Genomic DNA, 27,776 nt, shown 5'->3' on the forward strand with positions numbered 1-27,776 from the left:
TGTAAGAAAGTGATTATTACATTAAAATAAATCAATCTAATTATACTTAAAAAATATTTCATACAAGTAATAGAGAAATACTAATCGAAGGGTTGATGTGCTGCTTACCCTTTATTTGAATAATAGTACAGATTACAGAAGGCTCACGTTTACTTGGAAGTGCATTATGGAAATATTGTTACTTTCTGACAGAAAATAACGTCCACCTGGAGTAAGAGTTTATTTTAAGTCCTTACTGCAATGTGGTTGGAATTACTACTGCAAGTCTGCTAGTGACATTATGATAGCATCAATAGCGTATTTACTCGTACCAACTCCAGTCAACCACCCCTACAACAAATTCAACGTTTTTTCTTGAAATTTTTCAGTGTGATACTTAATGTCTGAACTTCCAATGTGGTGGCTTTTGATCGAGGTTCATGGTGGTTGGTTGTTATAAGTGTTTTCCTTTTCCCTCCATCTCTCCCCAGTTTCTCTAGAGTAATTTACCAATAATGCTATATCTGCAAATAGCGATGTTGATTATAGATTGTCAATGTTTATTAACAAAACGTTATACGGATAAATGTTTGGAACTACTAATTAACTCGCAAGTAGCAAGGTATAGCTCTGTTGTAGATTTTTAAAGGTAGATGTAAGTAATATCACCATTGATAAGGAATTAGAGATTATAATAATACCAAAAGCTGACTAAGATCTCAGTCATGGATTTCTGCTAGCTTTTACAGCGATAATGTAAGGTGTTTAAAGAATCTTCGTTGCCTCTTCTATGACAGATTGAATTTCAGCTTTAAACAATTGGCTCCTCGAGAGAAAGAAAAAGAAATTGACACGCGTATTTCTACATACATACTAACATCGTTTTCATTAGTCAAATATTACTTATTTAGTGAATAATTTACCTATCTAAGTACTTGTCACAAACATTTAGATATATGATAGGACGATTGCCCGTTAAGTAAATCTGATATAATTAATGGAAAGTAATGCGAAGTGCGCTGTGAAATTGTAAGCATGTGGCAAGTGGCGTTATTAAAAAGAATTCACGAAAATGAAGTGACTCATTTCTCTAATTGTGCTTGTTTAACGTTGTTGGCTAAGCATTTGGAGAAATCTTACCAGGAGAAGCAACCTGCTCACATGATAGAAGCCCTAGAGTTTAGGCTAAGTCACAGTTTTCCGTGCTGTTAAAGGGAATTTGAGGGGAAGTCTCACTGATTCTACAGATTCCTCAACATTTTCACATGTTTGAGAATCTGTCGTTGTAACTTATTTTTAATACAGAAAGTAAACAATGTTTTCGTGTGATTTTTTTATAATCCATGGGAATTAAAGATAATGTTAAAGTTTATAATAACTCACACACATAGTTTAACCAATTAAGTTAGATCCTTGACGTTTTCGTGGGTTTCGTGGGTTTAGATAAAAGAGGAAAGAGTCTTATATGAAGCATAAGTAGAAGAGTAAAAAAAAAAAGTTAAAGTGGAGACTATTGTCTAACTTTCTATTAGAAAGTGTGTCTAGCTACTGATCTCTTTGTCATGATTAATTGATTTTGTTCAGTACTTTAGCTAAAATTAACTAATAAACTCATAATTAATCTAAATCAGACACATAAGGATTTAACTGTTACAATATGTTTTTAATATCCAACAACTACCATTGCATATTGTTGTCAGCTGTCACTGATCAGTGGTCACAGTAATTATTATATTTTGTCTCCATTTATGATTTATCTACCGTAAAGTGGTCAATTATTGGGTTACATGAAGGAAAGTTCATGATCTGTTAGTACGAGAAAAACAAATTCAAGTTAGCAGTTTCTGTTAGAAAGAAAAACCTTTTTATTTTGTCTAAAATTTGGCAGATGGTAATCGTCAAATTTGATAACTGGCCTAATCAATTTTGAAACCGAGTAAATTCGATTTAATAGCTATCCTTGGTAGGTGGTAGTCGTCAATTTGATGACTGACCAAAACAAATCTAGAATTTTCAATTTCAAGAGTTTTACTGTATGATGTTCTTTTGTACACTTATAGTTCATCACGTCGGCACAACAAAACATAAATTTTCCTCGGTCATAAATTCCAATAACCTATGTAAGCTCATTGAGCATATCTTAATGCTTTACTTTTGTAATCTAGATGGTTTTCTATCTTGTGAACCTTATCTTAAAAGCTGAAGGTGGAAAAGTTTCATCACTGCTTCATAAAGAGCTACTAGTACGTTTTAATCTCTCAACCTTTAGGATTGAATACTTCAGCTCTTGTTGGATGTTCAACCTTGAAGGAGATAGTACAATGTCTTTCCATATAGATCCAGCTTCACAAGTTGGGTTGGGGTGCTTGTAAAGTTCATATATGTTGTTGGCCTTTTCATTCAATGTAGAAACCCTCTTCAAACAATCTATTTCATCTGGATCAACTAGCAATGTCTTGTCTCTATCTTTCCATCCTATCAACTTTACAACATTTATCTGGTCAGTAGTGATTTTGAATATAGGCACCAGATAAGGCCCACCATAGCAATGACAATAGTAAACGGTTAGTAATAGAAATATCTAGAGATAGTATTCACAGTTTTTCATTCTTGATGGTACATTTCAGAGAGGAAATGGTGGGATACAAATTTTATTATTTACTATTACTTACATGATCTGTCATTTGTACATTCTAACACATTAGTGCATGTTTAAGTTAAAGTTGACAAACTTAATTCTGGAGTAATTTTCATTTTTGCAGATGAGTTTGCAAAAGGACCTGTATAGCATGTTTGGAAATCCGTTATAAAATTACATTTGAGGCAAAAGTAATTTTACCAAGGGATCAGGACTATTACTTTTGCGTTCATTTTATTTTTATCCATTAGATTTGCATTGGAACGCGCGACTCGATATTTCCAACTGCAAATCAAACATGCACTTAGTCTTGCTTTTATGGAAGCTTGGTTTCTGGCAACAAACACACTTCTGAGGATAATCGAACATGTTACGAAACGGAGTTTAGTCTTCAAACTGAGTTTGAAACACCCTAATTGTGTATGTAGGTTTTGTCATCAGAGAAAGAATAAGAAAGGGAAATATTAATAAGTGTACCTTAGGTGGGCCTTCCAAAGAATTTGTACTGTATAGCCGAGCATTGTCTACTAGCTGACAATAAGTCAGAAATGCCTCAGCAAATCTCTTGTGAGATGTCAATTGTGACTTCACTCTTACTGCTCTTCTACACATGATAGCTCTCCTGTTGGCATTCAAATTTGTTCACTGTTAGCAGAAAACATTTTCACTGAAAGAATCATGCTTGATAAGATTATTGCCAAACTAATATAAAGATTAATGACGAATCTACCTTATGCCTCTAATGACGGCAAGATAAGCATCGCACACTACTCCAACCAGCTCTATCCTATATGGTTTTCTCCTTTTGCCTCCAACTTGTTCTGGCTCTTCCCCCTCAATTCGTTGCCAATAGTTTTCGGTCACAGTTCCACCCTCATTCACCTTGTAGCCAGGTCCCATGCGGTAACGGCGGCGGTGGACATTTCTAGCCATTGTTATTGTCTGCACAACAAATGGTAACCAGGAGAGTGTGCCATCCATAATTACATCACGCCCCTCATTTAGTGCTGTTACTAGGAGGGATGAGGCTGCATCAGTGGATGATTGGTGCACCTGTTTGCAACAATAACTTGATCATGCAATAACCAAAACAACTATACTATTAAATAACTATCATATTAAGGGAACTATAAAGAAGATCTTATTTAGAAATTGTTAGGACCTATGAAAGTCACTTATTTTTTTTTATATAAGATCTTTTTAGCTTATTTTCAAATTAACTTCATGGTAAAGATTATCAAAATAAATTCTTTTATAACCCATTTCAATAAACCTTAAACTTATTAAGCATAATTAAGTTGTCCATGATAATCTATCCTTATTAATTTTGGCTATGTCACTGTTGACCATATTCACCCAACAGAAAAAGTAAAAAAACACGGAATGTTAACACATATTTGTGCTATACTGCTATATATGTATATATAAATATACACACACACACATAATAGAATACATGGAAATGAACAAAGAGTAGTCTGAATCATGTCACCAGTTCAGCTGTTCGAATCATGTCCTGATGACCTCTTGCACTGAGGGCCTTATAGATGACATCTGATTCTTTGAAGGCATCTGCCTCAATGATTACGGCATTGCCTGCTGCTCCTTCCCAGAAAGGTCTGCTTAAATTTCATGAACACAAAAATTAGGTTCTTGCACTTTGCAATTAGGTTTGTTTTAAGTATTTCACATCATACAACAACAAAGTCTTATTCCACTAGGTGAGGTCGGTTACATGGATTACATGATATCATTCAACACGGTTAAAAACCAAAGTTTTTTCACATCATAGGATAAGTTATACTATTATTGAAAAGCAAAGTGATTCGTTCTTGTGCAGAGAAAATAATTGACTTGTCTTACTCTTTGAGAATGTCCTTAAGCACAGTGCTCTTGCCAGCTCCCATGCCACCACCCATGAAAAGAAGCACTGGGCTCCTATCACTGTGAGCTACTGGAGCCATCACCTCTGTGCATTGAGAGTCATCATTTGTTACAAGTCCCATTGCTTTCATCTCTTCCACTAATGTGTTGAAAACTCTAGCCACCTTCAGATTCTTTGTCACTCTCTCGAACCTCTGTTCCCTGTGCAAATTGAATACTATTTGTTTAGCTTAAAAAGGAAGACTAGTTACCCCTTTTCACACTGCTGATATTAATAAAAACATTTCTGAAAACTGTGACATATTCACTCTCAGTCTCATACCAACAGGCAACAGGGCATGCCCTTGAAAATTGGTGTCACTTACTAGTTACAAAAAGTGATTTATTCGTAAACAAGATTCTTTTTTCATTTTTAGCTACTTCAAAAGGAATTACATTATGTTTCATTCCTTATTATGTTCCATTGATTTCTAGGGGCAGCTAAAATGGTAAAACCTTTGGTCCCTTTTATAGGTTTTTCACATCCTGTTTCACAACATATGATCCGCACATTGTTCCAAAGATGGTTCAATTAGTATAAATGGAAATTATAATAATACACACCTAGTTGCCGCCATAACTATGTGCCTGAGCTTCGCTTTTGGTTCAACTTCAGAGCTAAACACCCGCAATAACCAGACAAAGAGAGAACAGATCTGTTACCTAGTATACACAATTTAATATAAAGGTAAAATGTATTTTTGTCTATTTTAAAAATCATAGTTTTAGTTTGTCTTTTGGAAATCTTGTGGAATTAATCTTTGGTGCCTAGTGGCTAGTGGTAGCCATGTAGCTGTCACGTCACAAATGCTGACGCAGGGTAGACATGTGAATATGTGATTACCATATATCTGTCATTAGCCACATCAACAAAAAGGGTTAAGAGAGAACATGTGAGGGATTAATTTCATCTATTTCAGAATTAAAAAGATCAAAATCATCGGTTAAAGTTTAGGGAGTAGACAAATAGTGCATGCTTGAGTAGACAAATAGTGCATGCTTATTTAGACGTTTTCAACGGACTTTGTATCATTCCAAGGCATGAAACGCAAAAGTAACAGCGTTTTATTCATGGGAAAGAATGAAAATGAGTTACAACGTTAAAACAAACATACTCTAAGAGATTTAATATAAATGATTATGCTTGTTTATGTGTTCCCTTAAATGTACTCTAGATACGTACCTGACTTATCAAGACATCACCATGGGTCCAATGGAATGCAAAGTAACTTAGAATGCATCTCTCAAACTCCTCCACAAGCTTCACAAATAGTGAATCCACATCTGGTTCGTTCTCGAAGAAGGCGTAGAGATCATCTTCACATCCCTCTGATTTCCTTATGTATTCAGAAGCCAATTTACAAAGAAGTGGACAACTTCTCCTGTCTTTGAACCCCATTTGCCTAGCTGCCCCAATTCATTAAGATAATTAATCTTACATATAATAAATCTCTATTAACGCTTATGGATCCATAAGTATATATATTACTGAAAGAATACATACATACATATATATATATATATATTGGACATACATTAATTTTACCTACGTAATGAGAGAACTTCTCAAGCTTTGGGGCTTGGTTTGCCTTTGTTTTTCTCAGACGTGGGATGATCTTTCGATCCTTCATTGTTTTAATGCCATAATGCATTGCTGCAGCAAATATCAACCCAATAGAGGAAGCCACCACGATCTGTGTGAATGTGAGCTTGCCATTATACTCTGAGTTAACAAGATTGAGATATGAGTGAGGAATATAGTTTAATTTACCGTGGAATTGTTCCTGTCGCTAAGTCGTGTCTCGGAGAAATGAGATCTAGTCCAGAAACATTCAAATGGGCTAAGTCTCTTTTCTCCGAGGAGCAACATGAACAAGAATATACATTGTTAATTAAGATCAATGAAAAATAATACCAATTAAACACAATGATATGTCATACCAATTAAGATCAATGAAAAAGCATGTCATGCACTTGAATTTTGTTGTAAGAGTACGCAACACGTTACGTACCTTTCTGCATTTCGCTTAGAAATGTGTAAGACACAGACCATGTGCAACACCGGAGGTGTAAGAGATCGTGGAATTACTCTGTGTCGAGATCGCTGCTGCTTTGATTTCCGAAGAATTTGATTTTGTTGTTATTGTGTTGAGGAGTTCTTGTCTTGACGCGTGGCTTTGCATGGCTACGGCATCGTGGCCTGAGAAATTTTGTTATATTTTACAATTCTTTTTTACTAACTATATTATATATTTCTATGACTAAATAATAAATATTTTAATAAGAAAACAATATTTTTATTTTCTTAATCCAATCTCTTAGGAAACGTTTGGTAGTAGATAATCATATCTGAAAATAATGAATTATGGGAATCATGTTTTCTTGAAATAAATAAAATTTATTTAGTTGATCATTGAAAACATTCAAATAATTTTTTTAGAAATTAAATAATATTATGTGATGTTTTTACTAGTTATTTTAATTATTTATTACATTAAATAATTTAATAAAATTAACATGATATTTTTATATTTTTATTGTAGTAAAAAAAAATTAAACTTGAAAAAATATCATATTTTGTTTGGACGATATTTTTACATATTTATTTTCTATAAAAGAAACTTATTTATAACATATTAAGTCTAAATTACAAGTTAATTATTTGATTAATTGATTTACATTTTTGAAGTTTTTCCTTTATCAATTCTTGCATTTATTATTATTTTTGTTTTCTTTAGATTTCTCGGTCTTCTCATTAATCCTTCGAAGTCCACTCTGAATTCTTTTATTTTTGTCTTGATTTTACATGTTTTTATCTTCATTTTCCATTTGAATTGTATTTATAATATCCTTTTCAATTCTATTATTTTCTTGCCTTTACTTCAACTTTATAGTTTTTTACATTTCTTTTCAGGTTCATTTATCAAGTTATTTCTTTGCAATTTGATTCTCTCAAATTAGTCTAACAACATCAATGTTTTATTTACATGTCATTATACTTGATCAATATCGCAAAGAATTTTGGTAGTTATACTTGATTATCTGTTAATCAATTCAAAATTAGTCATTTAGAGTTATTTGTGGATCAAAATCTTAGTCAAAATTAAAGAATTAAGATTGATCAACTAAAAGAAAAGCACCGACAACTAAAAGTGAAACATCACTGACTATCTCGAACTCAAAAGAGGCTTTAATTTTAAGTTGTTGCACTACCATTTAAAATCAAAGAGTGGAAAGTGGAAACATTTCATAAGAATTCGAATCAAAGTAAATTATTGAATCAAAATTAATCTTCAAAACAAATTTTTCTAGCAACAAATATATATGGATTGATATGATACGATTGTTGCCTACCAATCACTCATGTTATCTCAACTTTTGAGCTTCAGCATATCTTATTGCCGGCATATATTTGTAACCAATTCTTGACAAAGTTTACTATAATTACAGTGGCAACTTATGATAAACACCCTCTGATATTCCTTTGGTTCTTAACACACATCTTTGTCTGAACCCTTCGACTCTTTCAGAGAATGAACTCCAATTTTTCTCTACCAGCAAAATCATGGGCCCACTTCTCCCTAGAGAAAAAAGAAAGAAAAGAAAAAGGAACAACTAAGAATTCAGCTGCTAAAAGCTATCTAATATGCAATGATTACTACTGATTCTGCAGTTTCTTTAGTTTGGTCTAAAAGCGCATACACAGTATTTCATGTTGGTGCACTAACTTGAGCAAAAGGGTATGGAACGACCAACATCACTGATGTTTGGGGAGGACAAAATACTAGAATTTTGGTCTCGAAGGCGTAGGAAACGAAACATTGCAGCTCCTGCTACAGCTCCACCACTAGGGGCTACCATGTATATCCATATGTTCTTGAATTTCCATGAGAGAATTGCTGGACCTAATGATCTTGCTGGATTCATTGATCCACCTGAGACTGGGCTGCATAAAAAAATAAATGACTTTTACATTAGAAAAAAAAGACTAACAACAAGTTTGATAAGACTTATTTCAGAGAAATAATTGTTTTCTTTTTCAAAAACTTTTCATTGGCAAAGAAAAAAGTAATTATTTCTCTTAAATAAGTTGAACAAACCACAACAAAGCTCATCATAATGAACAAGGTCGGCTACATGGATGACATAATGTCATTTAACTCGGTTAAAAACAAAATCTTTAGAGATATTATTTATTATGTGATTCCTGTTAACAACTTCTTCCAATATCTTTTAAATAAGTCTATTTTTTCACATGACTAAAAGCATGTAATGTACTCTCGTCATGACTGTTTTGAATGACCTCTTTTATACGTGTATAAATCTCTTTAATCGATTTTCTGTAATCTTTTTATCAATTGGTACCAAACCAATATTTTCTTCTATGCAATTATTCTGTATCCTGCCATTTCTTATGTGACAACATATTCATCTTAATTTTGCTAAAATTACCAAAAATCTAAAATAAGTTGAACCAACACAAACTAGTTTTACTGAGCATTTTTTTTTTTTGCCAAAAAAAGAGAGTTTTTGGGTAGGTACCCTGTGATTAGTACAGCAAGCCCAATTGCCATTCCAGCAACAAAGCCAGATAAATGGCCCACCTGCACAGTGTCAAATTTTAATCAGCTAGTTTAATTTTTAAGAAACTTAAATATGCATAGTAATTTTGTTGCTTAATTAGTCCTCACTGATTGAGATTCAGATGTCAAAGCTGCAATGAGGAACATGATGATGAAAGTTGCAATAACCTCCACCCAGAAGGCAGAGTTGCACCCTTGGAGTGGCATGGTCATCATAGCCTCTGATTTTATGCCGTATACAAGGCTACCTATGTATGTTGCCGACATAGAACCTACTGTCTGTGCTATTATGTAAACTGGAACCTGTTATGGGAAAAATAATGGTACATAGTCATAAACTAATCAATTATATCACTAAGGGCTATGCCATGCTCTTTGTTTGTTTTATAAGATTAATTTAGTGGTAAAAGAAGAAAGAAAAGAGAAAACTGTTCTGAATTTGATTTTTTTATTAAAAAAAGTAATAATTAAGAATTAATATTTATTGATAAAAAAAATTAAATTATTAGCACCTTGAACCATGGAAATTGACCAATTGTTGCAAAGGCTATTGTGACTGCTGGGTTAACGTGTGCACAAGATATTGGCCCTATAGAGAAAATAATCACCACCATTGTTAATCCTGCTATAGCTGCATACTCCAGAAGGCCCACTGCACCATTTTGGAATCGTGTGCTTGCAGTGATTCCACACACACAGAACATCAAAATAAAAGTACCCACCAACTCTGCCGTCACCTACATTACACATCAAAATTACTTGTACTTCTCATAAATATCAAATCAAACATTATAAGATTTACTTCCAAGGGAAAAATAATAGGCACAATTTTTGGTTTCTGTTTGGATCATGTTTAAATTCTTTTTACAGCTCCAACACGATTTTACCAAACAAATTGATAATAACACTCACCCTTCTCTCATTAGTAATGGTCCAAATTGCTACCTACCTCGTACTCCATAATCCATACAAAGTTAATTCACTCCACATTTTTGCCATCCTTATATGTCTAGAATTATATTGTACAATACATTAAGCATAGCTTGCTTGATTAAAATGTTTTCTGAAAAATCCAATCCAAAATCTTGTGACAAAATAATCAAGGGATGGTTGCATTTGGATAAACTTTTCTGTAAGTACTTATAGGGAAAAAAATAAGAAAAAAAAAATTATCCCATCAGCTTATGCACTTTTATAAAAGCTCTTCCATTTAACTTCTCCAAAAATAGGTGTGCGGGTTGATTTTAACTTATGAAAAAAGTTCAATTCATTTTACTTAGGAGAAAAGCTTTTCCGTAAGTTTTTATAGAGAAGTTTATGTAGTACTCTTAGAAAGGTTGCGTATATATAGTACTCTTACCATGCGAGCACAATTCAGGTCAATTTTGATGGGTAAGAAGTTGAGATCTGAGTTGTTGGCCAAAACATATCTAGGCTTTGATGTTGCAGCTCTACACTCAATGTCCTTATTATCTCCCTCAGGCCACTGCTTGATGCATTTAAAGAATCAGGAGATGGTTGCTTCTCAAATATGTCTGTCATGATGAAACTTATCTAGAACACAGCTTGGTGAAACAAAAATATTTCACTAATTCAGTCTTGAATGAGATCTCATTTATGTAGAGCAAGTGCAAAGAACAAATGTGGGGTAAGTTTACCTATGGTTGGAACCTTGAGAAGGGGATAACACAAACTAATACTTTCCAACAAATGTAAAGCACTATCAAATGTAGTACTCTTAGAAAGTTTTGTTTCTTATTCTTCTACCTTTCAGTTTCCTCCATTTTTCTCTCTCTCTCGAATTGACATTCGTGATGAATAACATGATGTGATTATGTTGGATAAAAAAAGACATAAATTTTATCGAACAAAGAACTATTTTGTTTTGTTGTAGAACTCACTAATTAAATTTGATATTAACATGTTTTTCTTTATATTATGAACACATCATATTTCTCAAGAACATGAGAGAATTCAAATCCTTTTTTTCTTCTACTATTTTTTTTGGATTAACTAAATTTTTATTTTTTAAAAATTCAATTTTTAGTTAATCCCATTTTATTTATTTATTTAATGGGGTTTTAGAGACTAAAAATCAAATTTTTTAAGTCTAAAAACCTTGACAGTCAAAATTTTCTTTCTTAGACTAAAAATTAAATTTCAAAATAATTTAAGAACTAAAAACTGAGTTAATCCCAAAAATTTACATATTACAAGTTAAAACTTACATATCAGAAGTTGTCCAACAGAAATTTTTAGTCATAAGAACATTGCAAAACTAAGCAGAGTATATGCCATTTTTAATGTATTAGAATTTTCTATATGGTGCCCTAATAAAAATAATTTTCTATATGGTCAACAAAAAAATTATTAACAACTTACCCCCCCCCCCCCCCCCAAGTTTAAAAACTTCTTTGTAAATAGGTAATAAAATAATTAAATTTTGACACGGTAATATGAATTACTAATTATATGTTATTACCATATAGAATTTTTTTTACGATTGTCAATATAATTTTAAAATTGACCCGTAAAAAACAATTAAAGAAAAAAATAAAATGACAAATGTCAATAATTTAAAAGATAATACAAATTTTTAACGAATTTATCATAACTAACTAAATTAATTTTTTTGAAACAACTAACTAAATTAATTAACTTTATAAATGTGTGTGAATTAAAAAAAGAGTATAAGGACGTGCGCAATATTTTACTTGGCAATGGGAAGTGAAAAAAAATTAACTTGAAAAGAAAAAAAAAACTAAAGTCCTCCCGTTAATGTGTTGTGTACATAAAGGAAATTTGAATTGTTTGGTAGTTATTTTCTAAAATATCTCAAAAACATCTAGTGCCATAAAGGCTTTGTAAGAATGTGAATTTTGAAGAGCCATAGAAATAGATTCTGTAAATGGAGTGGAGAGGACCACTTGTTACTTGTGATACATAGTTTCTGCCAAGAAAATAATTCATGCAAATGTTGGAGAGAAATTTTTCACCATACACATACACATACAGGATGGTTTCTGCCATGACATTATGGTTTATGGATAAAGATATTATGGAAGGAAAGCAACAATGAGGTTTTGACTTTTGAATGAGGTGCAATTGCTTTGCAGACTTGTCAATGAGAAAATTTATAAAAGCCTACATGGCTACAACAAGTGACTAGATAGAGCTAAACTTGGACCATAGTGAGTAACTGTGCAGTAATTCGACCCTTGTGTCCTTTAACTAAGATGTAGAGTTTGATCCTGCGCTTGAAAATGGAGTTGCAACTAGATATACCATTTTAGTTGTGTGCAAAATTGAAGCTTCAGATACTCTTGGTTACACACAAAATAAGTGATGCACTGTGCACTTGTTAAAAACATATTACATGGACCGAGACATGGTGCTGATTAATTTTCACATGACACTTAACCACATTTTTCAATTTATAAAAAAAATAAAATTAATAGCATATCACATGAAGATCCATCAGGACTACATAATCCCGGACCATGTAATAATATCTCGCAATTGTGGCATGAAAGGGAGGTTTTTCTGCTGTTCGACATCTCTATTGAGTCATGATAATTGGATGGAAGTTAAATGTTTGCTTGTTGGGAAATCTGCAAAAAAGCAGGTTTAGGTGTTGGTGGCGTAATAGGTGGTGCCAGTGGCATGTCCATGCCAACTTTTCAGCTGCCAAAGAAGCATGTAGTTTGTTATCTAAGCTTTCTGCAGTTTCTTTTAGCTGGAATTTGCTTGGTGGCTTAGGTAACTGATCTGGAATCTGATTCTCTGGAACCTCTGCCCGTGATTAATCAATCATGGCATGAACCGACATTGGAGTCTGCTTTGGGAATTGGGATGGCCCTACGAACTCTTTTTTAAGGCTGTCTGTGACTGTTCCTTTTATTTCATCTGTACCAAAATAAAAATGATTACTTAGATGAATCTAGCAAGCAGTTGATTACAACAAGCGTGTGGGGTCAAGAAACATGTTCTGATGCTAATATGAGCACAATATTGAGTATACGTATGTTTAAACTGTTCTACTCACAAGGTGGTTCTAGAGATCAGTTTGATGGTTTTTAATTTAAATGTCAATTTTCACAAGTTTGATTCAAGTCTGCAGTTTGCTCCTATCAATGCAGCAGATAAAGGACAATACAAGATTTTAAATCATTTAATTCTGTTATAATTATTTAGCTTTATAAACTTTTCAAACATAATATTTGATCATGTTTCTAACCATATTACACATAGGCAGATATATTATGTAAATTTTGAGGTACATTGCAAAAATTCAAGTATTTTTATTTAACAACCTTTATTGGTCTGGTCTTTGTATGAAGGGTGCTAGATTTTTTTGCTTCTCACTATGAATGGCATTTCAAGTCACATTCATGGCTTATATAGGGTTTTTTGTGCTGGCTAAGAACTGATCTAGAGTTTGTTCTTACCTAGTTTTCAACTGACTTTATAAATTCATAAAGCCATAAAGGCATGAGTTACCTGCTTCGGGGGTTTATTTCCATCAAAGGTGAAACATGCCAGAACAATCATACTGTTCTTTTCGCCTTTTGTGCAAGTGAATGGACAAGTGATACTCCCCAATCCATACTCTATTGTCTACATGCTCCTGTTACCTGTAACTGCAATTTCTCTGCAAATGATGATGTCAAGACTCCAAAATGCCCCTGGATTAAATCATGCAGGCTGAGCTACTAGATGAATAGTACTAGTCATATAAAAGCTATTACATATTCTATGGCAGCCATGTGACTTCGGTACATTTTTTATGGCTTGTAAACTATAAATAATCTACTACCAAGAGCGTGGATTTATGGTGTGAGATTGTTAAAGCTGAAATATTAGTCTCAAATCTGAATCTTAAGTATGCAATTCTATTAAATATTTGAAAAAAGAACTTTACAATCTAGACTGTAGAGTGTTCTTATCCGACTGGAACAATATTGTTTTCCGTGAAGAATACCTATAGTCTTTGGAAAAAATTATAAATATTTTCCCTAGGTGTAAGCTACGCCCGTGAATGGATCCACAAGCTTTTGTTGTCCTTTAATTTAAGTTGCAACTATGTCGTGTCTCATCCTGGATTACATTACTGTAATACTATTTTTTTCACCTACTATTATTTCACCATTTCTCTGTACTTATATTAGAGTGCAACTGTACAAGAAGACTCACGAATCAGATTCAGACGAAAATGATTGGATGAGTAACAATGTTGCATCTAATCATTGGGCTAATAATTTATTTACCTATATCAGTATTAGCTAAAGATGAATTAGATTGAAATAACTAGGTGAGGTTAAGCTTTATGATGGAAATCACTCATGATTGTGATCCCAACAAAGCCTGCCCTTTGATATTTGTGTCTTATGGTGTGTGCTTTTCCATGTGATTATTGTGGAATAACAACAAGAAGTTGTGAGGAATCTTGTGATAGTCCTCTCGTTACATCAGTTACAGCAGCAACTAATGAGCACTTTGAATAAATCAAATCCACTTGCCTTTCTTCTCGCATTCTTTCTCTTTCTCATTCTGTAGTTTTAGTTTTTTGAAACCACAAAGGGTAACTTGCCTACCTGGTAAGAGATGTTATGATTCTGGAACACATCGAAGAGATTGTTCCCCAACAGAACACAAGCAAGAACAAACTCAATGTTGCTGTTCAGGTCCCAAAAAAATTAAAAAAAAAAAACTCCACAAGAGTTTATCAACAAACCAAACCAACACATCTATTTATATGAAAATGAACAAAATAAGCTATAGATGAAATGCAAGAACTTGAAATTACGAGTCATAACCACCTGGAAGCTTATACAATAACCAATTAGTCCTGCATAGCCCTTTTTTTTGCAATCCTTCTTTGGTCTTCAATTGCCTGAGGACTTGTTCAAGAGCACAACATCATCACAAGGAAACTGCTTAAAGAAAAGGTTGTGTTGTGTATGTGCTAAAAGGAAGAAAATAGTGTCTGCTGGGTAGCTGAGGGGAATGAAGCCTGGTCCGAAATCACTCAGAAGAGTTATGTCTGAGACTACTTGCATGAATGATCTCGAACCAAACGACATTCCCCTCAACTTTTTAAGTATATATGGCAGACAAGGGAAGGTTGGGGAGAGAAAAAAAGAGAACATGAGAGAGAGAGAGAGAGAGAGATTGCTAAAGTTTTTGATATGGCCATGCATTATTTTTTCATGGGGTCCTTATTATATACGTAAGTTTCAGAAGAGATTCTTTCTTCTTCTTCTCTTCTTTCATTTGGCCGTTGAGGAGATATATTCTTTCTTTGCTCACATGATTTGGAGTCCACTTTCTACACTACTCCTAACTTAGCTTTTCACACGTAGGATTTTCGTTTAATAGTAGGAGCTGTTTCCATCATGATCATTCGTACATATATAAAATATGGTTTTTTTGTTGAACAAGTTAACACTTTGTCTGCATGTTGTTTGATTATACTAATTTACAAGTCATTTGTCCTTTGCATTGGGATTAATCAATCTACTTTGGAAATTGCATTATCAAATAGTACCTAATTGAAATTGTGTATGATATTATATAATTACAAGGCTAAAAATTTGTACACCAAACCATAGTTAAAAGCAAAGGACACACCCCCTTTTCACCTACTTAGCTAGCTACCTGAGACTCACAAAGGTTAGTACTGAAATTGGGGGCACATTATACCCTTATTGGTGTTATAATCAAAGTTTTGAATTTTTGATATTCTCATCGGTTTTGATTCTTTTGAAGGTTTTGACCTTGAGTTTATACTCAGCTCTCAAGTAAAGGATTTCCCTTTTTCTTGCCACTAGTGTAAAGAGAAGATAGTGATGGACTTCGATGGGGATCTATCATACTACAACAATATGCCAAACTTGAATAGCAAGTTTAACAAGAAAAGTCGTTTAAAGGTATAAGCATATATACAAAGAGGTGAGAGTAGATTTTGTACCAAAGAAAAAGAGGAACATAAAAGTCGCAAAGATTTGTATTAATGTAGCCTTTTGTTTTGTGACATTGCATCAGACCCTCAAGTATTGTGCTTTCTTAGAATGTACCAATATGTGGCAAATAGATATGAACATACTTGAAATGCAACATATGTGTGTCTGTGTATGTATATTAATATTTTGTAATAATAGTAATAATAATAATGTTCATAAACAAACAAGAAAGCTTTTCAAACAAGTTGCCTCAATTTTTTACTATCAACAGTCACCTGAGATTAGTCCCGAGAAATCTGCCATTTACAAATTTTCATTCGATATTTTTTTTTCAAATGTTAAACAGTAGTTCTCAACACATGATAGAAGCCAGTGTTCAAAATTTAGAACTCAGCTCTCTCCATTTTATGCTTTCAAATGCTACTTATTTGTTAGTTTAAAATGAAATTGAGATAAATCCAAACTTGCATATCTAAAATATTTTTGTTTAGACTTTTAGGTAGATGCGCCTTGGACACATCACACATAAACATCAGAAATTGTACTTATTAGATAAGAAGGAAAATTTGGCTAAGTTGGAACACATGTGTGATCCAGCTAAGAGAACTCAACTCTTCTCGATGGATTTTGCCCAACAAGTTCATTATCAAAAACCGAAGGTTATTGAATGTTAAAGACGTTTCTCTAATACGACCAAAACGTTGTCTGGCCCAGAAATCTCCATAATGTGAAGGAAAACACATACATGAATAACGTTTCAACAGGAAAAGTTTTTAAGACAAAACTTAATTAAATACAGTATCTTATTTGTTTTTGTGCTATTTTCTTATTAAAATTAAAGTTTTACTCTTATAATTCATGCAGTAAAGATCAATATTAAAAGTCAACAATAAGTTATCAAATGAAACTCTGATTTTTAAATTAAAAAAAAAAACACAAAAGACATCTAAGATATTAAGAAAATGATGCATGGACACCAATGTACTACTATAGACAGAGAGAGAGAGAGATAAAGATTTAAGAAAGATAAGGGTAATATTATACTCCAAAGATATTTAGAGAAATAGATAATGTCAATTAGATGCATATACTGTTATGATATGTAATTACTCAAGATATTAACACTTAAGTTTTGTCCATTTTTTATGTCAAAATGAGCTTTTGGGGGGCCTGCAAAATGTCCGGAAATGCTGGCAGAATAAAGTTTCCTTGATATAACTTCCAAGAGCTATAGATAAATCAAACATGAAACAAGCCCAACAGAAAAAGGTGGATGAAATCATTACTTATATGCAAATTTATAAAGAAATCATTTTGTAAATGACCCGCTAGTCAAAATGCCTCTTGATATATGCCACTCCGTGTCCACATTTCCAAGTTTCTTCAACCAAAAAATAAAGGGTCTTGATTTTTAAATTCTGCCAGTGGGGACAATAATTGAGACACTCCTCCAAGAGAAATTCGTAAATCGTAACCATCTGAAATCCTATAGAGATTATGGATATTTTTCCTCTTGTTTATAGACTATCCTATTGTGTGACGGCTTACGTTATTACATCAATCACTTCAAGATGTTGAATCTTTCATTTTCCTTTTGTTTTTGCTTTAATTTTTGTTTGTTGGATTATCTAAAGACTATCCCGTAAAAAGTAAACACATGATTATACAGTTGTTGTTCTAAGCTTTGGTGATTATATTATATGGTTATTACTGTTGTCAGTTGTCACCAATTTTCTCTATGGTCAACAATGTTTAGCGCCATCATTACATTTGCAAATTCAGTTTATTGAATGGCACAATCAGAACATAATCCTTAGCTCATCCATTTCTGGCAGGGGGAATAGCCTCGTGTTTGTCCACTTCATTTGCTTTTCTTGTCAAAACTTGATTCCTATATTTAGGTAACATTCTTCAACAAGCCATCCTCCATATTAATTGTTTTTGCACCTTGAAAGTATAGGCAAAAATACAATGCAGCTTAGGCCTGAAACTTTGGTATACCTAACAGCAATTAATTTATAAGCAACTTTTGACTGTGATAGGGAAGTAAGTAAGTAGTACACTCTTTAGATACAAAAGGGGCAACTAACATAGTTGGTATGGTTGACAAATAATTATATCCCTTCAGCATGTGATAAGAGATTTCATTTGAGTTTTGTATCATTGTATGAAAAAATATATGTTAAGAAATGTTAATATCTTAAATAAGATGAAGACTAACGTGCCAAATTGAAATTTCTTTGTCACGTACGAAAGGATTTTTTAAGCCGTTAGATTTATTAGTTTTTAAATTAATAATTGAGATTATTTCTCATTTTGATTTTTTATTTTTTTTTTGTTATCTGTTGTATTTCCAAATTTAACCTTATTCCTGTTCCTTCTCTTCCATCGGAAAAACTGTAGCAACCTCTGAAACCAACCATGGCAGCCAAGTTTCCAGAGCCTCCCTCGCCGATGTAGGTGACGTAGGGGTCGTCCTCGACTTGGGCAGCGATTTTGTAGAGGATGTCCTGGACGTTGGAGTAGGCATGGTGGGACCCATCGGGCATGAGGGAGGGGTCGTGGTGTGCGCCGTCTTCGCTGTAAGAGATGCCCATGCTAAGGTAGAGGAGGCCTTTGTCGGCGATGAGGTTCATGCGGTGCTCGATGTTCTCGTACGACTTGTTGCCGCCGTTGATGATGCAGTCGTCGAGGTCGAGGTGGTCGGAGAGGGTGGCGATGGTGTGGTCGACTAGGAAGCCGGCCTTGACAAGGATGATGACGGATCTGGTGTGTTGGAGGGAGAAAACGAAGAAGAGAAGAAAGTAGAAGAAAGGGGTAATTAAGGAAAAATAAGTATAAAAAGAGAAAAAACAAAAACAAAAATATTAAAAAAATATCAAATGATTAATATTTACTTTCGTGCGAAAGAAGTTTCACTTTAGCACGTTAGAATTTGCTCTTAAATAAATTTAAGAGTTAAAAAAATTAATCTTTAACTTTTAATTTTGAGATACTTCAAGTTCACTAAAAAAATACCAAAAGGCTAAAATTGTGAAGCCAATTTGGGAGGATTAAAAAGGGACCTCGATGATGGCAACTAGTACAACTTGTCCTGATTTTGGGTTGGCTTTAAATCACCAGAATCTTCCAGAGCTGCTTTTGTGCATCATCTTAGCCTGTCCCTAAGGAAGATGATTGCAAAAAATGTTAGTATGGCAAAAGGGAAGTTGAATGACAAGAAAGGCTTGATATTTGACGAATTTGTGTCTTCAAAGATTCCTAAGTCCTAACTGACACGAAAGGGATAGATAGTGCACAAAACACAAGAACTTGAACATCTAATCTTTGCTGACCCAACAAGGGGACATGCTGTGATTTCTGACTTTAAAACGTTGCAATTTCATCAGCTTGTTTTGACTTCAATTTCCTGCGTTTTCACATTCTGTATGAATGAATTGTGTTGCTTTGGTGAGTTTCATATTTTAATTCGACATTTCACATTCCGTGTCTGCTAAGAATTGTTGCATAAGGAACTCATGATTTCGGATTTGACTTTCGACATTGATTTACACTATACACATTGGTCAAGGTTTGAATGTAAATAACTCTAAGGAAAAATGCAAATACTAGCTGACTCTACGCAGATTGGCTTTTCCATTGAACCATAAAAGATAAAATGTGAATAAATCCTTCAGACTTTTACATTCGATATAGTTCGTTACAAACATGTTTTAGCATTCTTACAGAAGTAGGTTAGGAACATATTATATTTTTTATAATTTTAATTTACCTATATAATTTTATATTTAAACGTAGTCCTATAGATATCATTTATCATCCAAAAAATCACTCTGCGAAAACTATATTATACTTCATCGAGCCACACTTGGTTTAAATCTGTCCAACTTGTTTAAAAAATTTTAAGCCAAAATCATTGTAGTATTTTGTTATGAGCTATTCTTTAGGTTTGACTTGATTATTTTTAAAGCCTGACTTAGTTTATAAAAAATGTTAAGATCAAACCTTAATGTAAAACTTAAATGTCTTTCTAAATATTTCATTTATTTATTTATTTTAATCCTTTTAAATTATATTCTTTTTTTGTTTTTAGTCCATATGAATCATATTCTTTTTGTTTTAATTTTTGTAAACTATATCGTTTATTTTTGAATTCTTGTAATCTTTTTTTAGTCTATGCTGATGTGATATTTAGTTGATATGACATTTTTTGGTGACATAACACTTGCTAACGCCATTATTTATTGAATTAGCACGGCTTACATTGAAGTTAAATTTTTTAACAAAGGACCGTGACAAAAAAAATAAACGAATTTCAGGAGATTTTTTTTAAAATTTTTTTACTGAGGTTAAAAAAAAGTAAATTAGAAGGACAAAAAGTACTTTTAACCTTATTACTTTTTTTATGAACTTTTACCATTATTCACTTTAAAAAAAAACTAGTTAAAAAAGGTTCTCTGTGCGTTGTTTATCTATGTATTTATTTATCAGTATACTTTAGATTTCTTAATTAAAAATAAAAATATTAATATTTTTCTTACAATGTTTTAATTTATTTGTATTTATTTTAAATTCAAATAAAAATAACAATAAAAAACTAAAAAAAAAAGAACCGCCAAAATCATGAATATGTGTAGGTTAAAGGTGTGGCAATCTAATAAAATAGGTTAAAACTTAATTTTTATCCTTTTATTTTTGTTTTAAATTTTTTTATTGAGTTTGTTTATTATCCATATAATAAATATTTTTTTAAATTATTTAATTATTTACAAACTTAATTTATTAAAAATTACCCATCAACAAATTTAAAATACCAAAAGGAATTATAATTGTAAATTTTTTTAAAATAAATGAGATGTGTCAATTAATTAAAAAATAGAAAGGTAAAATCACAAATTTGAAAAAATTGGAAAAAAAAAATCATTTTAACCGATAAAATAAAATAAAAAATGTGGTGATGTCTCCGTCTCTCATCCTTTACAAAAACCTAAATTCTGCAAAGCACCGTTCTCTACATATCCAAACGCACCCGTTTTTCTTTTCTCTCCGTCTTCCGAAGCTTCGACAATCATAGATAGTAAGTTCTGAAACCACTTTTCTCAACTCTTTCTTCTACTCGCATTAGGGTTTCTGCATTATTCTTTGTTTCCACTCTTCAATTTAATTGTTTCTTTCGCAACGAAAATTCAAATGCGAGTTCTGGCGTTTTCGCTGTTCGTTAAAGTTGCGTAATTGCATTCTCTTTCTTCACTTCCCTTTCGCATCTGAACTTGTACTCTGCACTTTGTTCTGTTATGGATGAACGCTGGATTTGGTTATTTTATTCAGCGGATTTGGTTATGGATTTTTAATTTTAGAATTTGTATTAATATCGAATGGTGATTGATGCTGTTAACTAGTCTTCTCCTTGATGAGCAAGTGTAGATGGGATAATGGTTGAATTCTTTATTTCCCCTTTTTAGGTTCTTTTGTGTGTGTGTGGTTTAATTTTTAATTTGATTTTTGGTTTCTGTTGAAAAGGATACTGATAAGTTGTTGTTTCATGAGTTTGGTTTCACAGCTGCTGAGATGTCTGGGGAAGTTTTTGATGGACAAGATGCAGGCTATGTGCCTGAGAACCCTGAGTTTCCGCAAAACCATTCTGACGAATACGATGGAGGAAATGTGATTGATGACTCAGGGTTTCCGCAACTGCAGCCTGATGAACACGATAATGGAGGGTTTCCGCAGCTGCAGCCTGATGAATATGATGCCGGAGGGTTTCCGCAGCTGCAGCCTGATGAACACGATGCCGGAGGGTTTCTGCAGCTGCAGCCTGATGAACACAATGCCGGCAATTTAGCTGAGGATGGCAATATTCCTGAACATAATTTTGACGGGAATGATGTTGAAGGGTTGCCTGGAAACCCTGATTTGCCTTCTCAAGAGCATGCTGAGGAACAAAATATTGGAGGAGATGTGACTGAGAATTTTGGCTCTGAGGAAAAGCGGGGACCTGAGGAGGATTTGAAAGGAGGTGAAGTAAAGAAGTGGCCAGGGTGGCCTGGAGAGAATGTTTTTAGGATGTTGGTTCCTGTGCAAAAGGTTGGCAGTATTATTGGCCGGAAAGGTGAGTTTATTAGGAAAATTACCGAAGACACTAAGGCTCGTATAAAAATTCTCGATGGTCCTCCTGGAACTTCAGAAAGAGCTGTGAGTATACTTTTTCAGTTTCTTGTTATTCATGCAGTGATGGATAATCTTGGATATTCACTGTTTCAAGCAAATTATGCATATTTCTTATTGATCCTTAGGCTTATTAGAATGTGCTATCTGTGTTTGGATTGATTTTGTGCTTGGTATCCTGCACCCTCCTTGCAATTAAGCTTTTATAGTTTTCCCCTTTCCCACTCGTCAATTCTTTTATTGAATATGTTTGCGCATAGTTAACAATACCAAATAGTGGCATTGAGTGACCTATCCCAAAATTGCTACAGTGGGTAATGGATTGGTTGCTTTGCTGAGGATTATATGTCATATTCAAGATAAATAATTTGTAATTTATAGTATAGAATACACACAATGCTTAAAAATAAAATATTATCTAAAATTAAAGATGTATTCATAATTCTTAACCAAAAAGTTATCGTCCAACTCATATTCACCATTAATTTGAGCTATAATTAACATTGTGAGAAATGAGATAATAGGAAATTAAAATAAAATAGCAAGATGATGAAATTCATAGAAAAATGGATGGCCGTGACAGAAAAGTTAGTGGAATTTGATGCACTATAGAACACACTACACAAATAAACAAAGATAGTCATATATGTCTTAGTTAAGTTGCAGCAATTAAGAAGGCCCCTATTATTATACTTTGTTTTTTGAACTGCAAAACAGAGGTTGGAGGTGAGCTTCGCAACAAAATGAATGGGCTTGGCTGGAAAAGTGGTGATTGGGCAAAATGGGGTGAATTTGGCTGTCATATGCAATTTGGCTGCTATTTGTGCAATGCAAAAAGCTGTACTATGAGTTTCTTGTGGCAACCAGCAGCTGTGATGCTCTGATCCAGCATTATACTGCTGTTGTTGGTACCTATGGTTCATAGTCATGTTACCCTTACCGTAAGCTGATATACAATGCCAAAACTTGATTGTCATTGTTAGGGCTGAAACTTCATGTCTTTTATGGATTCTTTGCTCGATCATTATGAATCAGAGTCATGAATGGAAATATAATTTTAGGGAGCATCAGTTCATTAAAATTAACTCCCATCATTCTTAGTTCTATATCTTCTAGTAATTGATTAGTGCTTTGATGTGTAAGACATCTATTTGATAAAACAAACTTATAGTTGAAACTTAATCGATTATTCATGATAAAACATGATATCACATATGAGTACTATTGCTAAGGAACTATGTGATGAAAAAAAAATTAAGGAGTAAAAGTATATAAAATATAAATAATCTAGCTGAATCCAAGATAATTAATTAAACGAGTGAATATATAAAAAGAGATGTCTTTTGTCACGATGACCAAATGGATGTGTGCAGGTTGTCAGCTAATATGAATGACTAAGGTGGCTTCAAATTGAAGAACCAAACTTCAAGTTGCAGGGAAACAGCAATGAGCATTTACAATGGCTGAAATGTTGTTTTTTGACTTAAGAATCAAATAGTCTGTGCAGATTTTGGTGGCAAGAAGCGTTCACTCCCTGGTAACTTCAGAACTTGGTCGATTGGTGTCTTGCCACACTTCCTGAAACACTTGCCTGGAAAACATTCTTAAAGTCACTACAATAATAATAATTAAAAAAAAAACTTGTGAAATTTGATCCAAATATTAAAGTACACTCAAACTGGGTAGATGAAGTTTGGAAACCATCAGAAAAATTTATAAATCTGAAGTATAGCTTGGTCCATTTAATTACTTCAAGGGCAAATATCATTATGAAATTACTCTCAAGATTTAGAATTTTTAATTAAAGTATTTATACTAATTTTTGGATTCCGGTACACACCCTAAGAAATGAAAATAAAAGTTAAAACAAAATTTAGCTTGAGATAGTTAAAATATTTCTAATTTGTTGAACCAAAGATGCACGGGTTGTAGGAAATGAAAATAAGGTTAAGGGCTACAATTTTTTATTTGTTTTTGCTAGTGCTGCTATAGTGATATGTTTTTTGGAACATCGCAATGAATCAGCTGATGGGTCAAGTATATAAATTTAGCTCGCTTTAAAATTTGATATTTAGCTGTTTTTGCTGTTCATAAAGGACATGCTTACGTTGTGGTTCTGAATTCTCCTTCTTTCATGCTATTAAAAGGTAATGGTTTCTGCGAAAGAAGAGCCAGATTGCAGCATACCGCCTGCTGTGGATGGTTTGTTAAGGGTTCATAAACAAGTTGTCAATGTAGACCCTCATCCTGCCGATAGTGCATCAGGGGCAGTACGCCCAGTTGTTACAAGGCTTCTAGTGGCAGATACTCAAGCAGGAAGCTTGATTGGGAAGCAGGGCTCCACTATAAAATCCTTTCAAGATGCCACAGGTTGCAATATTCGCATTCTTGGTTCAGGTGCGATCACAAGCATTGTAAATTACATTAGGAAATGTTGCTTTTGTTTGCCAATGAACACATTTTCCTTTTCAATATATTGTTGCCACAAGTCTTTTTATTTGTGTCTTCTTTGGTGTATTGTCCCTAGTTGTATTTTTTTTTCAAAAAGATTTTCCCTAGTTGTATTTTTTTTTTCGAAAAGATTTTCCCTAGTTGTATTGAGTCTTTGTCATTGCATATGTTATCAGTACCACTAAATCTGCCTCCCCTCAGACTGCTATTCTTATTACGTATTTGCAAAGTTGGTTACATGTTTTTTGTCAAGTAATGCACTAATATTTAGTAAACATATATTTGAGAAACATGATTTATGATATCCAAGTTTGTGATTATGGCACCTGAATGATTTATTTTATACAACAGAACACCTGCCAGTTTTTGCTCTGCGAGATGATAGTATTGTTGAAATACAAGGGGAATCTTCTGGGGTTCACAAGGCGGTTGAACTTGTTGCAATTCATCTACGTAAATTCTTGGTTGATCGCAGCATAGTTGGAGTATTTGAAACACAAGTGAGTTCATTTTATTTTTAATTTGAACACTCCAAGCTATATAAGAAATGATGTTTTCAAGCTTGGGTTATATTTGGGGATAGTTGAATGGGATAGGTTAGTCATAGGGTGGGATCGAAAGCTTCATAGGCTAGGATACCTGCCAATTGCATATGTATGCCTGACTTTCATCATTTGTCTTTGTATTTTGAGAAGGGTCTCAATGTGTTTTCAAGTGTGATAACTTTTTTCACATGCTTTGGGCTGAAGGGAAGTTGTATGAATCATCCTTATTACAATTCATTCTGTGTGTAGTTATTTTTTTTCTTCCTCCAAAACTTCAGATGCAAAGGCCAGATGTTCGAGCAAACCAGAATGTGCCACCAGGCCCACCACACCAACCTTGGGGTCCTCCTCAAGGTTTTCCAGCTCCTGGGCCTGGTAGTGGTGGTGGACCTGCTTTTCCACCCAATACTCAGTATATGCCGCCTTCACATAATTATGATAATTACTACCCACCTGCTGACCTATCTCCTATGGACAAGCACCTTCATCAGGGTCCACCACCTGCCTATGTAAGAGATGTTTCTATGGGAATTCATTCATCCAGTGCACAGGCACAACAATCTGTTGTGACTAAGGTATCCTTTTTTCCCCAAATGAGTATTGCAGACAGCAGCATTGCTTTTGAAGCATTTTATTTTTATTTTTTGTGACTTAATATGATTTCTTTTGTACTATGTAGGTCACACAACACATGCAAATTCCTTTGTCCTATGCAGATGCTGTTATTGGAGCATCAGGGGCAAACATCAGCTACATCCGTCGAGCTAGTGGAGCAAGTATTACAATTCAGGAGACCAGGGGTGTGCCAGGAGAGATGACTGTTGAGATAAGTGGTACTGCTTCACAAATACAGGCTGCCCAACAGCTAGTGCAGGTATTTCATGTTAGCTATCTAATTGTTATTGTTTTTGCTAAAGACTAGCTGGTTTGTTTTTTTTTTTTTGCTTGGGAATGTCAACGGCTATTTTTATGTCTGTAAGACAGTAACGTGTGTCTATTCTTTTATGCTATAATAACTTCCTATATACTAGTTAATTCTTGTCGTTGTATGTTAATTGCAATTGGGGTTAAGTTTTTGCTTTTTTCAATAGTCATTCTTTTACAAATATAAGTAAATAATAGCTTCAAAATAAAGCCAGGGAATGCAGTTGATATCCAAGTATTTTTTTTATTTCTTGTGTTTTTGTCATGAGGTTAGAATGACAGCTGATCAGTTAGGCTTAAATGAATAGGACAGATTGAGCAGAGGATAGGAAAGATTGTAATTATCATTGTCATGTGAGTTGGTGCTACTTTTTTCTTTTTCCCAATGAACATGGAATTAGTGAATGCTTATCTTGATAAGAGAAGGAAAGGTCGTGAGTTTGATTCCTCTTGCTAATAAAAACTAACAAACTAACAATTAATATTTGTCGATAAAAAATAAACTTAAAACATTTTTGGGGCAAGTTATATCATTGTACCCACTTGTTGATACTCGTTGTTGTTGTTATTATTATGGTGGTGGTTGTTGTCATTGTTATTATTATGGTTGGTGCTATTCTGAATTGGCCACTATGTATCTGATGTAGAATTTCATGGCTGAAGCTGCAAGTGCGGCACAGGATCATATGGGGGGTTCAATTAACCAAGGTTACAATTCCTATCCTACAAATCCTGTCTATGCATCTCCGCCCTCAAGTGCTGCTGGTCATGCGGGCCATGCACCTTCTGCAGATTATGGTTCCGTTTACGGCACCAATTATGGCTATTGAGAACATTACTTTACATTCAATTTTAAATGAGGAGCCCTACGTTTTGTAAACATTGAGAGTTCAATTTCAGTTCTAGTTCTCGTGGGTATTGCAACCGGGCCTCTGCGTGTCCTGTGTCTTATATCCCCTATATTTTCGCTGTACTACATTTGGCATAATGACTGAATAGGATTTAGAGCATATGATAATTTGGTAGTTTTTCATTTGCTCACAACTAACTTTTTATAGGGTTTTTTTTAATCCTAAAAAAGATTTCCCTGCTTTGATCCTTATAGAAATGTTTTCGTATAATTAAGGCTAAAAAATGCACTTAGTCATTTATGTTTGATTATATTCAGGTTGATCCTTTATTTATTAAAAAGTTTAATTTAGTTAGTTTTAAAAGTGAATCAAATTCAACTAAAAACTGAAAAATTTAAAACTTAATATCATATTCTTTTATAGTTTCTCGTGATTTTTTTTCACATGATTATTATCTTGTTAAAAAAGCAACAAAACGGACTACTTTTGTACCCACTTTTACATACCATGTAGAAATTAATGAACATACTACATGTGCAGATACTTTTTTCGAGTATTTTAATTACAAAGAAGTGCCTGTTATACATAAGAGTACATTATACACGTGGCAACCTAGCAGAGTCAGACTTTATTAACACTGCCAAAATTTAAATTTTAGAATGTTTACATTTCAAAAACTAAAATGAGAAACATACCAATTTTGACACAAAAAAAATCTGAAATTTAATTTATTAAAATAATTGTTTTTGAAAAAA

The 27,776-nt window shown here is 33.4% G+C and overlaps 2 protein-coding genes, 1 long non-coding RNA gene and 1 pseudogene across 6 annotated transcripts; 1 reads left to right on the forward strand and 3 right to left on the reverse strand.

Moving 5' to 3' along the window:
* Nucleotides 1-2,015: 2,015 nt before the first annotated feature.
* On the reverse strand, nt 2,016-6,426 carry LOC114370198 (annotated as a pseudogene).
* A 1,755-nt stretch (nt 6,427-8,181) lies between these two features.
* Nucleotides 8,182-19,471, reverse strand: LOC114370276 (probable aquaporin NIP7-1). Its single transcript, XM_028327579.1, has 7 exons — nt 19,459-19,471; nt 10,611-10,658; nt 10,484-10,572; nt 9,636-9,860; nt 9,232-9,426; nt 9,083-9,144; nt 8,182-8,486 (listed from the first exon to the last, which is right to left on the reverse strand). The coding sequence occupies exons 1-7, from the start codon at nt 19,469-19,471 to the stop codon at nt 8,264-8,266; spliced, it is 855 nt and encodes a 284-aa protein (XP_028183380.1). The 3' UTR covers nt 8,182-8,263.
* Nucleotides 12,128-15,405, reverse strand: LOC114370277. 3 transcript variants are annotated; one of them, XR_003657809.1, is made up of 3 exons: nt 14,943-15,405; nt 13,624-14,799; nt 12,128-13,029 (listed from the first exon to the last, which is right to left on the reverse strand). It is a non-coding gene; the product is annotated as an uncharacterized LOC114370277 (long non-coding RNA). The 3 variants fall into 3 exon arrangements; XR_003657810.1 differs by having other exon boundaries at nt 13,624-13,808; nt 14,943-15,340; XR_003657808.1 differs by lacking the exon at nt 14,943-15,405 and having other exon boundaries at nt 13,624-14,936.
* A 1,576-nt stretch (nt 19,472-21,047) lies between the features above and the next one.
* On the forward strand, nt 21,048-27,214 carry LOC114371243 (flowering locus K homology domain-like). 2 transcript variants are annotated; one of them, XM_028328700.1, is made up of 7 exons: nt 21,048-21,162; nt 21,646-22,277; nt 24,398-24,647; nt 25,053-25,201; nt 25,525-25,821; nt 25,926-26,120; nt 26,818-27,214. In XM_028328700.1, exons 2-7 carry the CDS (start codon nt 21,654-21,656, stop codon nt 26,998-27,000), a joined length of 1,698 nt encoding a protein of 565 aa, XP_028184501.1. In that variant the 5' UTR covers nt 21,048-21,162; nt 21,646-21,653; the 3' UTR covers nt 27,001-27,214. The 2 variants fall into 2 exon arrangements, with proteins under 2 accessions (XP_028184501.1, XP_028184502.1); XM_028328701.1 differs by having other exon boundaries at nt 21,085-21,162; nt 21,633-22,277.
* Nucleotides 27,215-27,776: the final 562 nt, after the last annotated feature.

The sequence above is a fragment of the Glycine soja genome, chromosome 10 (genome assembly GCF_004193775.1).
Source record: "Glycine soja cultivar W05 chromosome 10, ASM419377v2, whole genome shotgun sequence".
Taxonomy (NCBI): Eukaryota; Viridiplantae; Streptophyta; class Magnoliopsida; order Fabales; family Fabaceae; genus Glycine; species Glycine soja.